Here is a 14,253-nt window from a genome sequence, read left to right as displayed (position 1 = left end):
TTTTCAAGCATCTGAGGAAGTAATAAGTAACAAAAAGAGAAACATACATAATTTGACAATTACAGAAAGTGTGCCTTGAACTTCTTATTCCAGGAGTTCCCAGGATGGGACTCTGACTTTTCATTCTGTTTCCATCATTGGTCCACAAGAGCTTCAACTCATCTATCACTAAAGAGAACCATAGTATCTGCATACCACTTGTGTTAATTTATTTCCATCAGGAAACATAGTGGCATCTCTTTCCAGAAGAGAAGACCTCAAATAATAGCCATGATATTTCAGAGGCAAACAGCAAAAGATATTGAAATCTGGGTAATCAGAAATCTCTTCTATGTTTCAAAAAGCTAGTCTCAGCTGAAGAACCCCTCGACTTTCTTCAGAAGCCACCAACTCTAAACAGACTCTATCTATGTTCTTTCTTGCTTCACTAGCAATGCTCCTCTGATCCCAACTTAGTGAATAGTGAAATAGGAAGACAGTGAGTGGGGTTCCTTCAGGTAAATCACTTACCCAGTACTGTTAAAGTAGCTTTGCCCAAGGCTGCAGTCCTTAGATGGAGATGCTGGATTGTACCAGAAAGCAGGGACACACTGGCTCTCTCCATGTCTCTCATAGCCATAGTCACTGTCCGGAAAATAAACATTGAATACTGCTGTAGATGCACAAATGAGAAAATATCCACAAACACATATAAACGCAAATATATCTCTCTAACCATCCCCAAAGCCAAACACATTCTTTAAATATTCCCAGTAGGGGCAAAATTCATGCTTTGAAAACAGATTTTCAGACTCAGTCATTTGGAGTCCAGTGTACAGAAGACATAGTGGATTGGCAAATGGAGAGTCCAGGTTTAAACAGGTGCGAATGTGTAAGGTACACTAGGCTGGGTGGGGGTGAGGGACGTCATAAACTTAAAAGCATATTTTGGGTCACAGTGGATTTACTGAAATAAACAGATAACAGTCAAGATGATGATTTTAAGAGTAAAGATTTATTTATGTGATATGGTTCCACACTTTATTCCAAAATGGATTTCCTTGATTTTATCTTCATTTTTTTCAGGAAATTCTCTCTGAAACACATATACACATTTGCATTCACATTGAAACTTTCCCCAACTAACACAAGCCCCCTGTTTCCCTTGGGAAACAAACAAATAAAAAACCCACAAAAGTTAGACTGTAGCTCTTCTCCACGTTTTTGTAAAATCCGAGCCACAATAAAATGAAGAAAGGTCAGGTATGATCCCTTCTTCTTCCCTCAGCACTCCAAGATGAGGGGGCCACAGACCAGTGTGTAGTGTGAGAGAAGCGCTCCCACTGGAGATGTAAATGGTGTTGCCTTACTTCTTGAGGTTTTATAAAACTCCCAGAATTGTAAATGCCAAGTTAGAAAAAGAGTAAGAAAGTAGGCATTATTGCTCTTACAACCAACCCCAGGTCATTGAAGATGGCTTCACTTGGCAGAAGTCATGCCTTTCTAAGTCAAGCATCCAAGGGTTTCCTGAAACCTACAGACAAGGCAGACAATCTGGACCTTTGAATATCGATTCACTGAATGTTAATGAAACATGCAACAATAGGAAAAGAACTCTTTCCTGACTCACTCCCCCTTTCTTTTACTACTTTACTACTTTCATATTCTTTGAGACATGATTTAATTAAAGATCAATGAAAATAGAGGCAAATTGTCTATGTGGGCAACTAGGATAGGAACGAAAGGAAGAGAGGAAGAAAAGTTGAATTCTGCATTTATTTATTACTCAGTATGTGCCCTGTCCTGTGAAAGAAGGGCCATCATTCCTATTCTCCAGGTGTTTTCAGTCTTTTGGGGAGAGGAAGACACCATGCCTCCAATCCAACAAAAGAACAGAGGAATACAGTCTGAAGCAGAGTACAGTGTAATACAGTATGAAGCAGTACAGTTTAGAAGTACCAATTGACTGATAGTTCAGTTCAGTTCAGTTCAGTCGCTCAGTCGCGTCCGACTCTCCGTGACCCCATGAATCACAGCACGCCAGGCCTCCCTGTCCATCACCAACTCCTGGAGTACACTCAAACTCATGTCCACAGAGTCGATGATGCCATCCAGCCATCTCATTCTCCGTCGTCCCCTTCTCCTCCCGCCCCCAACCTTTCCCAGCATCAGAGTCTTTTCCAGTGAGTCAACTCATAGCATGAGGTGGCCAAAGTATTGGAGCTTCAGCTTTAGCATCAGTCCTTCCAATGAACACCCAGGATTGATCTCCTTTAGAATGGACTGGTTGGATCTCCTTGCAGTATAAGGGACTCTCAAGAGTCTTCTCCAACACCACAGTTCAAAAGCATCGATTCTTCGGCAATCAGCTTTCTTCACAGTCCAACTCTCACATCCATACATGACCACGGGAAAAACCATTGCCTTGACTAGACGGACCTTGGTTGGCAAAGTAATGTCTCTGCTTTTTAATATACTATCAAGGTTGGTCATAACTTTCCTTCCAAGGAGCAAGTGTCTTTTAATTTCATGGCTGCAATAAGCTTATATAAATGTCTGCTGGGTTTGATCCCACCCTACTTCTCACCACCTTCCTCCAAACCAAACTCAGACCAATCTTTCAACCTTCTTAGACTTTGTATGTGGTACTCCCCGAAGCTTTTGAAGCACTCTACCCTTTTCTGTATTAGGCAGTTTCCTAAGCATCCTTCAATAGCTATGCCTGATGAAGCCATCCTTACTTTCTAAGACCAAATCTTTGTGGCTCTACCATTTTGGGAAACATTGAGGCTAAAAACGGGCAGTTACTTCTGTTGGTTTTGTTCAGCAATATTAGGGTCTAGAATAGGACACTGCAGGTCTTGAATAAATATTTAATGGGTAAATGGTACTCTCATTGCATTTTTAAATAATCACACTAATTATCCCATTGCATTGGTCTACTTCTGCAGGGAGACTGTGAGCCTATGGTTAACTTCCCAGTGTGTACCACAAAGCATCCCAGGAGCTCAAAACATGTCTGTGGAGTGAGTATAAGCTCGAGTAATTGCAGATGGCTACACAAAAAGGTGAAGCTCAAGACCAGCTTCAATAAGGTGAGCTTAAATGAAACTGGAAGAAAAGGAGAATGGGACATGTTTGTCAAGGTAATCTTTTGCTATGCCTCCCAATTAATGATTGAAGATCTTCCCTCTGAGAGTTCATATGGACTTAGTATTGTGCCAGCTGCTAACAACCTACTTAAAATTCCAGGAACTTTGTGAGTTAGTTAAGGTTGTTACTGCTGCATGATTTAAAACTTACACAAAATTTTACTTATATTCAAAAGATAATACCTAAAACACAGAAATTCCCCATTATTTTGCTGCATTTATTATTACTATATGCAATAAATACTACATATAAAATGTCATGATATAATCATTATATTCTCTTGAAGTCATTTATGTCTGTGTACCTGTGTGTAGTAGAAATGCATGTTATGTTTCCTAATTCTTCGTTCAGTGATATCATGTTGGCAGCATGAAATCGTGTATCATGGGGATATTTACAGTAATCACCAATCACTACTAATAAGGGCTTATTTACTTCTTTGTTCCCAAGAAAACTGAAAGTGAAAGTCGCCCAGTTGTGGCCAACTCTTTGCGACTCCATGGACTATACAGTCAATGGAATTCTCTGGGCCAGAATACTAGAGTGGGTAGCCTTTCCCTTCTTCAGGGGATCTCCCCAACCCAGGGATCAAACCCAAGTCTTTGGCATTGCAGGTGGATTCTTTACCAGCTGAGCCACAAGGGAAGCCCAAGAATACTGGAGTGGGTAGCCTATCCCTTCTCCAGAGGATCTTCCTGACCCAGGAATCGAACCGGGGTTTCCTGCATTGCAGGCGACTTCTTTACCAACTGAGCTATCAGGGAAGCACAGAGAGCCAGTAGTTAAATATTTTCCAGCACAGTACTGAATATCTGATTTCAAAGTATTATTTACCTGTAGAAGGATTTGGGCTGTGATGGGCCTGCACTACTAGAAAATCCCCTGATAGCTTTATGTGGTAAATCTATTGAATGTTCTGTTAATCCCAGAAATATTTGTAATTTTTGAAGGAAGGGTGCTCTCCTAAGCAGCTTTATGCAGGAGAGAAATGTCATATGCTCCTTGCTCAGTGTAACCATCTTTAGCAGTAATGTTCAGCTCTGTTACTTGTTGGTGAAGAAGTAATTAAAGAAGGGGCATCAGCCATGCTGCTTTGCCCCAAAGAGAAAAAGCACCGCATTAATATTTAATAACATTAATAGAAATATCACTAGCTGCCCCCAAGCTGTGGGCTTCTTCATTACCTTCTGCTAAATGTATACTATTGAATAAAATCTCTCATCCTGTCCAAGTCCCCTCCCAGCTCTGAAGATTTCATGATTTCAGCAAATAAGCAGGGCCAGCTGCTGCTCCAGCTTCCTGGGGAAAGGTGTTTTTCTCTTGAATTGTGACATTTGGAGAGAATGTACCAGAAAGTTCGATTTGCCTCAGGAAAGGAAGCTGCCACAGTTTCCACAAACACACAGGTAGTTTTCTTTAAGAAGTCACCTCTGTGTCTTCTTTGACTGTAAATGGGTTGAGAAATTCTAAAAGTTTAGGGGGAAATTGTCCATTTCCAGGGGCTTGTGTATCCTCAAAATCCTACCCAGAGAGAAGCCTCAGACAATCCAGAGAGGGGATAGATAAGGAAAGGCTCAGAAACCAAAAAGTTTCTGTATGTCAGAAAAGGAAGGGACACTAGTATTACTTGGACCCAATCCCCTCAGTTCACAGAATGGAAAGGAGAAGAAAAAGAGAAAAAAATGACTTGTTAAAGATTGTACACAGCTGTTGGGATGTCAATCAGAGGTGATAACTGAGACCCCTGACCCCTGGCTTGGTATTACTATAAGCCCATGAAATACGCATTTAATCATCAGTTCAGTTTAGTCGCTCAGTCATGTCAAACTCTTTGTGACCCCATGGACCGCAGCACGCCAGGCTTCCCTGTCCATCATCAACTCCCAGAGCCTGCTCAGACTCATGTCCATCGAGTCAGTGATGCCATCCAACCATCTCATTCCCTGTCATCCCCTTCTCCTCCTGACTTCAATATTTCCCTGTGTCAGGGTCTTTTCCAGTGAGTCAGTTCTTCACATCAGGTGGCCAAAGTATTGGAGTTTCAGCTTCAGCATGAATGAATATTCAGGACTGATTTCTTTTAGGATGGACTGGTTGGATATCCTTACTGTCCAAGGGACTCTCAACAATATTCTCCAACACCACAGTTCAAAAGCATTAATTCTTCCGCACTCAGCTTTCTTTATGGTCCAACTCTCACATCCATACATGACTACTGGAAAAACCATAGCTTTGATTATATGAACCTTTGTCAGTAAAGTAATGTCTAGGTTGGTCATAGCTTTTTTCCCAAGGAGCAAGTGTCTTTTAATTTCATGGCTGCAGTCACTACCTGCAGTGATTTTGGAGCCCAAGAAAATACTCTGTCACTGTTACCATTGTTTCCCCATCTGTTTGCCATCAAGTGATGGGACTGGATGCCATGATCTTAGTTTTTTGAATGCTGAGTTTTAAGCCAGCTTTGAGGCCCAATGTCATTCTGAGCCCCTTGGAGCTGGCCAAGAAGTCACGGTCTCTGCTGGCCCAGGGGTAGGGAGTATCCTACTCTCAGACCATGCACAGTTTCCCATCAAGACTCACTGATTCCCAGTTCTTCCAGTCTCCCATTTGAGATTTAAGGCTCTTTAATGAGCTTCCCTGGTGGCTCAGATGGTAAAGCATCTGCCTCCAATGAGGGAGACCTGGGTTCGATCCCTGGGTTGGGAAGATCTCCTGGAGAAAGAAACGGCAACCCACTCCGGTACTCTTGCCTGGAGAATCCCACGGACAGATAAGCCTGGTAGGCTACAGTCCATGGGGTTGCAAAGAGTCGGACACAACTAAGCGACTTCACTCACTAATCCCAGATTAAATTAAATTAAATTAAATCAGAGTATTTCACAGATGTCTCTGTCTCATTTTAGGAGACAATACAGTGTGGTTGCTTTGGGATCAGACAGAGGTTTTTAGCAGACACAGCATGAACACTGATCAAAGAGAAGCAATCACAACAAAAACAATGGGCTAATCATTTTGTAATGCATAAGCCTAAATGCAGCCATAGAAATAGAAAGATAATTATATCCCAACCATTTCATACATAGTTTGAAAGACCAAACAATCATGGCTCAAGTATTTCTCCTAATCTAACACCAAGCTACCTATCTGCCCTTACCCCTCTATGTATCAACAGCCATCATATAACTGCTTCCTTAGATACGCTGCTCATTTTCCTCATACTTATCAGCAAGTCTAAGCTTGCTCCATCACCACCTCCTACAGAAAGCCTTCCATCATTAGTCCAGTCCTTGGTGGCCTCTTTGTTCTGAATAGTCCCTATACTTTCAGGTAGGACCAATGCTGTCCTAAAGAACTTTCTGTCTGTGCTGTCCAATATGGTAACCAGTAGCCACATGTGACCATTAACCACCCAATACATGGCTAACTGAAGAAATGAATGCTTCGCTGTTTTTAATTTTAATGAAAATAACCACATGTAGATAGTGGATACTACACTGTACAGCATAAGTCTGGATCATGAAATTCAGCACCCAATTACACTCTTTATTATTTGCTGTCATGCTTTCTTTGCATCCAATAACTCTGCTTTATACATCTTCGATTTTTCTACAATGTGTTGTCTATAGAAAAAATACAATTGATTGGACTCTACATGCAGAATAATAAGGTTGAGTAGATTTCAGACATGCCTGAATTTATGTACAATGGCATATCCAAATCTCTTCCCCTCAACTCGTCTACATTACTACTTGATAAATGCACTCTGTGGATCTGGAGCCATACTGGACATGGAAGATGAACACTAAGACATACTGAGACTTAGGACTCTGGAGTCAGACTATTATCAGTTCAGTTCAGTTCAGTCGCTCAGTCGTGTCCGACTCTCCGCGACCCCATGAATCACAGCATACCAGGCCTCCCTGTCCATCACCAACCCCCGGAGTTCACTCAAACTCATGTCCATCGAGTCGGTGATGCCATCCAGCCATCTCATTCTCCGTCGTCCCTGTCTCCTCCCACCCCCAAGCCCTCCCAGCATCAGACTCTTTTCCAGTGAGTCAACTCATCGCATGAGGTGGCCAAAGTATTGAAGTTTCAGCTTTAGCATCAGTCCTTCCAATGAACACCCAGGGTTGATCTCCTTTAGAATGGACTGGTTGGATCCCCTTGCAGTCCAAGGGACTCTCAAGAGTCTTCTCCAACACCACAGTTCAAAAGCATCAATTCTTCAGCGATCAGCTTTCTTCACAGTCCAACTCTCACATCCATACAGACTATTATAATTTTGAGTAAACATATTAACATTTTTTGTATCTCCATCTCTTCACCTATAAAATGCCTGAAATAACAGACTCTCCTTCTGGTTGAGAGATTAAGTGAGATTATCCATCTAAAAATCTTGGGACTTAGTAGGTGCTCAGCAAAACTACTGCTGTGTGAGTGGTTGGATGAGTGAGTAATAAAAGAGAATTGCTAGGCATAATTTCTACTCCACACTTGTTTCCATTGAACAAACACACTTGGACCTCCCGGGAGTCAACTACTTCCTGCTGCTGCTGCTAAGTCACTTCAGTCGTGTCTGACTCTGTGTGACCCCATAGGCGGCAGCCCACCAGGCTCCCCCGTCCCTGGGATTCTCCAGGCAAGAACACTGGAGTGGGTTGCCATTTCCTTCTCCAATGCAGGAAAGTGAAAAAGTGAAGTCTCTTAGTCATGTCTGGCTCTTAGCGACCCCAGGGACTGCAGCCTACCAGGCTCCTCCATCCATGGGATTTTCCAGGCAAGAGTACTGGAGTGGGGTGCCATCGCCTTCTCCACACCTACTTCCTAGGAGACTCCATAAGACTTGAGCAGAGACCTCTTACTCTCCCTTTTCTGACTACCCACTACTCTGCTTACTTCTCAGGGAGGATTTGCCCCTGGCCCCTCACCAGTGCTGCAGTGTAGGATGCTTCAGAGTGGTTCTCTACAGTAAACCTGGGGCTGGGAGATCTATGACGCTCTTAAGTAGAAACATCCACATTTATGTAAACTGCATACTTATTACTGATACCCACTCTGCATAGAAGAGTGAGAGCAGCAAAAGTCAATGAAAAGTGAAAGCATTAGTTGCTCAGTCACGTCTGACTCTTTGCCATCCCAGGGACTATAGCCTTCCAGGCTCCCCTGTCCATGGAATTTCCCAGGCAAGAATACTGGAATGGGTAGTCATTTCCTTCTCCAGGGGATCTTCCTAACCCAAGGATCAAACCTAGGTAATGGTTCCCTACTAATTACTGCATCTGAGAATCTATAAAGTCTTTCTTCTTTAAGTAGAGAAAGGATACAAGTGGAAAATACCTTTGCTTTGTGAATCTATGCTACACTCCTTAACTTTTCTACCAGAATCAAGGCATTTAATCCATCCTCCCAAGTCTCCACTCCCTGCTGTCTCTGAGATTTAAAAGTTGCCTGGACCAGTCCAATGAACATTTCCAGATCTGATTTAGGGAAACAACTAGGTAGAATGTGCATGATAACGGCTTATACTAATCAAGTTGGGCTTTTATATTTCTTAGCTAACAATTCCTGGTAGAAAGGAGCCTTGAGAAGGAAGCAGGACTATGAAACTTTCGCCACACATGGATTTTCCAGCACAATCATTAATGACAGACAAACTGTTTTTGATGGAAAAACTGTATTTATAACCAATACTTATGCTACTGATTGCAGCCATGAAATTAAAAGATGCTTACTCCTTGGAAGGAAAGTTATGACCAACCTAGATAGCATATTAAAAAGCAGAGACATTACTTTGCCAACCAAGGTCCATCTAGTCAAGGCTATGGTTTTTCCCGTGGTCATGTATGGATGTGAGAGTTGGACTGTGAAGAAAGCTGAGTGCCGAAGAATTGATGCTTTTGAACTATGGTGCTGGAGAAGACTCTTGAGAGTGCCTTGGACTGCAAGGAGATCCAACCAGTCCATTCTAAAGGAGATCAATCCTGGGTGTTCATTGGAAGGACTGATGCTAAAGCTGAAACTCCAATACTTTGGCTACCTCATGCGACGAGCTGACTCACTGGAAAAGACTGATGCTAGGAGGGATTGGGGGCAGGAGGAGACGGGGACAACAGAGAATGAGATGGCTGGATGGCATCACCAACTCAATGGACATGAGTTTGAGTGAACTCTGGGAGTTGGTGATGAACAGGGAGGGAGGCCTGGCGTGCTGTGATTCATGGGGTCGCAAAGAGTCGGACACGACTGAACGACTGAACTGAACCGATGCTTACTGAAGTTGACTTAAAAAGAAAAAATAAATACTCAGCCCCTTGTCCAAGACGTCATCATAACAGCAAAAATCCCAGAAATTTCAGAAATCAAAGTCTCTTTGCCATATTCAAAAGTAGTGCCTAAATACTTTATTAGGTCACATGATCTTTTTTTTTTTTTGCTTTTTTTCTCAGATTGTGACAACTAAACCAGCCTTAAGTCTTGTGTGTTTGTTTGTCCTGAGACTCAAGTTCTTCTATTTTCTTTTTAATATGAGGCATAATCCCATTGTTCATTGCAGCATTATTTACAATAGATAGAACATGGAAGCAACCTAGATGTCCATCTACAAATGAATGAATAAAGAAACTGTGATATATATACACAATGGAATATTCAGTTCAGCTCAGTTCAGTGGCTCAGTCATGTCCGACTCTTTGCAACCCCATGAATCACAGCACGCCAGGCCTCCCTGTCCATCACCAGCTCCCAGAGTTCACTCAAACTCATGTCCATCGAGTCGGTGATGCCATCCAGCCATCTCATTCTCTGTCATCCCCGTCTCCTCCCGCCACCAATCCCTCCCAGCATCAGAGTCTTTTCCAGTGAGTCAACTCGTCGCATGAGGTAGCCAAAGTATTAGAGTTTCAGCTTCAGCATCAGTCCTTCCAATGAACACCCAGGACTGATCTCCTTTAGGATGGACTGGTTGGATCTCCCTGCAGTTCAAGGGACTCTCAAGAGTCTTCTCCAACACCACAGTTCAAAAGCACAATGTAATATTACTCAGCCTTTACTCAGCCTTAAAAAGGAACACATTTGAGTCAGTTCTGATGAGATGGGTGAGCCTAGAACCTATTATACAGATTGAAGTGAGTCAGAAATATAAAGATAAATATTGTATTCTAACACATATGTACAGAATCTAGAACAGTACTGAAGAACTTATTTACAGGGCAGCAATGGAGAAACAGACATAGAAAAGAGACTTATGGACATGGGGAGAGAGGAAGAGAGGGTGAGCTGTATGGAAAGAGTAACACGGAAACTTACATCACCATACATAAAATAGATAGCCAACAGGAATTTGCTGTACGGCTCAGGAAGCTCAAACAGGGGCTCCTATCAAACCTAAAGGGGTGGGATGGGGAGGGAGATGGGCTGCTGTTAATTTGCTTCAGTTGTGTCGGACTCTGTACGACCCCATAGATGGCGGCCCACTAGGCTCCGTGTCCTTGGTATTCTCCAGGCAAGAACATTGAAGTGAGTTGCCATTTCCTTCTCCAATGCATGAAAGTGAAAAGTGAAAGTGAAGCCGCTCAGTCATGTCCGACTCTTAGTGACCCCATGGACTGCAGCCTACCAGGCCCGTCCGTCCATGGGATTTTCTAGCCAAAAGTACTGGAATTGGTTGCCATTGCCCTCTCTGGAAGGAGATGGGAGGGAGGTTCAAAAGGGAGAGGATATATGTATACCTATGGTTGATTCATGTTGAGGTTTGACAGAAAACAACAAAATTCTATAAAGCAAATATCCTTCAATAAAAAAATAAATTTAAACAATGAGGCATGATTGGCTATCAAAAGGCAAACGTATCATATTTTATATATCTCCTCTTAGAATTCTATACAGTCTTCTTGAATGCCACATACTTATTACAATTCCAATTATTATTGTTCAGTTGCTATGCCAAGCCTGGCTCTTTTGCAACTCTATGGACATTACAGCTCTCATACCAATGGCCTAAACTAGTTGACTTGGCATTGGTTTAGACTTAATGGCACATCCTATATTAAAACTCACCACCAGCAGTTAACCTAGATCATTTGAGGATGAGTTTTAATTTTAGAATAACCAAATTTGGGGACTCTATTTCTTTTGAAAAATAAAGTAAATCTAAAATAACAAAGACTTATTTGATTTCTTGAGAAATGGCATAATATAGAGACGCGAATGTGGAATTTGGCTAGATTTGCTTTTGCTCCTCATCTCTTTCTCTCCCAGATTACGTGATCTCAGTCAAGTAATTTATACTGCAGATGCTAATTTTCTTTTCATTAAAATATCATAGTAATGACACTGACATTATAGGGTGTTAGGTCCAGGTGATATTTGCATTGGCAAGCTGAGAACCAAAGAGCAAGGGCTTCCTCCCGCCAATTCTTCACTTATAGATGCATTTAGACAGCAGTTTCCAAAGAAGCATTTAGAAATAGTTTAAGCAAAGCTATCACCACTGAAATAAATGGATAACACCCAAAGGTACAACTCTGAACACAGTGCTTATATGGATATATAAGCTCCAGTTTATTTGCTAAAAATACCACGGGGGCCACTTAACCCAGGGGTATAAGATTAACAATAACCACAACAGCAAAAGCTATGTACACCATTAGGATAAATTCCTTATTCACATTAATGAATGTGAATTCATTTATTCCTCCCTAGGACCCGATGAGATACATGTTATACATTTGCAGTTTATAGCCCAGGAAGTGAAGTCGTAGAGATTAAAAAATTTCCTAAGTTCAGAAATTGAGTATCAGAGCTGGGATTTTTTTTCCAGACTAGTAAATATTAAAGTAATTGCTGAAGGAAAAATATTTGTTACAATTCTTCCTTCAACTGTGAGGTTTCCCAAAAATGGGTGAGGGTCTAACAACTCAGAGAGACACAGGAGAAAATGTGGCATGACATACAGAAAGACGGTGTTCCTCTGTGGAGTCAGTCTGCAGAAGGACACGAGGAAGCCTGATGTTGACATTCCGAACACTCAGGTTGACATCAATATGTCATGTACCATAAATCTGAGTGGGCCATTGTATATACTGCTATGACTATTCTTCTGGATTATGGTTAATAATTAAAATTATTCTTCCCAAGTATGAAAATAGCCTTTGTTTCCAAAGGGTCAAAAATACCACAGATAGGATCCTGCCATTCAAATTAAATTCAACTTATCACAATCCATTTGGATGACTCTTCCTGAAGTCAAGCTTTTCAAGGCAGGGATGAAGAGCAGGTTGGGAGCAGTCATGATCATCTACTTTGCTTGCTATTACTGGTATAGTCCTAGTAGAAAGCAGGAAATGGAAGATGGATTCCCAAACAAAATCAAGAAACAAGCTGGATGAAATGAGAATGAAAGGCATGAGGCTGTTGGGCAGGGGCAGCTGTTCTGTGCCTCTATGAACTTAATTTAGTTATTAGACACCATTTAGTGGTAAAGAATCCACCCACAATGCAGGAGACATGGGTCCAATCCCTAGGTTGGGAAGATCCCCTGGAAAGGGAATGGCAACCCACTCCAGTATTCTGGCCTGGGAAATCCCATGGGAAGAAGAGTCTGGTGGGCCCCTTTCAGTGGGATCACAGAGAGTCAGACACGACTTAGTGACCAAACCACAATAATAACAAAACCCTAATGCGACTCTGTTATAGCCCTGCCACTTCCACATTACAGGCTGTTACCTGAGCCCTCAGCTTTGTCTTTTAACCTATAATCAATATAATTAAAATATATAAACTGAAATTCAGCTTTTGAATATGACACAGAGGAAGAATTCATCCATTTGGGATTAGCACAGAATCACTCTGCAATTACTAACGAGATCACTCATTCCCACCTTTGGGAAGGTTTTTGCCTCTCCTAAAAGAAACAACATTCAGAAACATTGTACAACTGTTTTGTCCTTACAGTGGAGAGGCACTGAGCATACAAAAATAAAGTCAACAATTCTTGCACTCACAGCACTTAACATTCTACTGGGGAAAGACAGGCAAATTATAAAGCAATCAAAAAACACAATCTCTCTATTTGTGATTAATACTAAGATGACAATTGAACAGGGTGATATGCCTGAGAGTGCCAGGGTAGGGGTGAGGTTAGAAGGCATTTCTAAGCTGCGGTTTTTGCTGAGTTATGAGTGTTCCAACAGTGCCAGTCATATTGAGATTTGGAAGAAATATTTGTATTTGTTGTTTCCTTTGCTTGGAATGAGTCTGGGCTAATCAAGGTGCAGGAGATAGTGGTATGGCTGCAAAAACAGTGAATGAAGAGAGAATAGTAAGAAGTTAAGGAACAGTGCTAGTGGGTCAATAATCTACAGTGGAGCAAATAAAGAAGATTTAAATAAATAAGGGAAAGGGGAAGCCACTGGGGTATTTAAAGCATAGGAATGATAAGATCTGACTTGGGTTTTTTAAATATAATTTTATTTGTTCTAAGGATGGATGGTGCTGGAGAAGACTCTTGAGAGTCCATTGGACAGCAAGGAGATCAAACTAGTCAATCCTAAAGGAAATGAACCCTGAATATTCACTGGAAGGACTGATGCTGAAGCTGAAGTTCCAATACTTTGGCCACCTGATACAAAGAGCCAACTAAGTGGAAAAGACTCTGATACTGGGAAAGACTGAGGGCAGGAGAAGGGGGTGATAGAGGATGAGATGGTTGGATGGTATCACCGATTCAAGGGACATGAGTTTGAGCAAGACATGACATGAGTTGGTGAAAGACAGGGAAGCCTGCTGTGCTGCAGTCCATGGATTCACAAAGATGTGTATATGACTTAGTAACTAAACAACAAGGATGGATTTCAAGGTGACCAGAATGGACATAGAGAGTGAATTAGTAAATCATTGGGGTGATCCAGATTGCCATGGACATGGGTAGCGGTGCTTTGTGTTGGAATGTGTTTTGGAAATAGAGACTTGCAAGGACTTCCGGATGGCCTGCACCTGAGGGTAAAGGGAAAATTTAAGCTCTCTTGGGATTTGGACTGAATGGATGTCTACGTGTTTTACTGAATTTGGAAAACCTGGTCTGGGTTGGGGGGACTCAAGAGAAGTTGAAAAACTGCTTCT

At 41.8% G+C, this 14,253-nt stretch overlaps 1 protein-coding gene across 1 annotated transcript in view; it reads right to left on the bottom strand.

The window, feature by feature from the left end:
- SORCS3 (sortilin related VPS10 domain containing receptor 3) overlaps positions 1 to 14,253 on the bottom strand; it is a 642,617-nt gene that overhangs the window by 43,976 nt on the left and 584,388 nt on the right. Inside the window, exon 17 of the mRNA XM_055424699.2 lies at positions 511 to 624. Coding sequence (XP_055280674.2) covers positions 511 to 624 — 114 coding nt within the window. The remainder of the gene's footprint in view (positions 1 to 510; positions 625 to 14,253) is intronic.

The sequence above is a fragment of the Moschus berezovskii genome, chromosome 12, assembly GCF_049115385.1.
Source record: "Moschus berezovskii isolate FMDL1 chromosome 12, NW_MosBer_1.0, whole genome shotgun sequence".
Lineage (NCBI taxonomy): Eukaryota > Metazoa > Chordata > Mammalia > Artiodactyla > Moschidae > Moschus > Moschus berezovskii.
The sequence above is the reverse complement of the archived record's forward strand: the minus strand, read 5'-3'. Positions and strand labels throughout refer to the sequence as shown.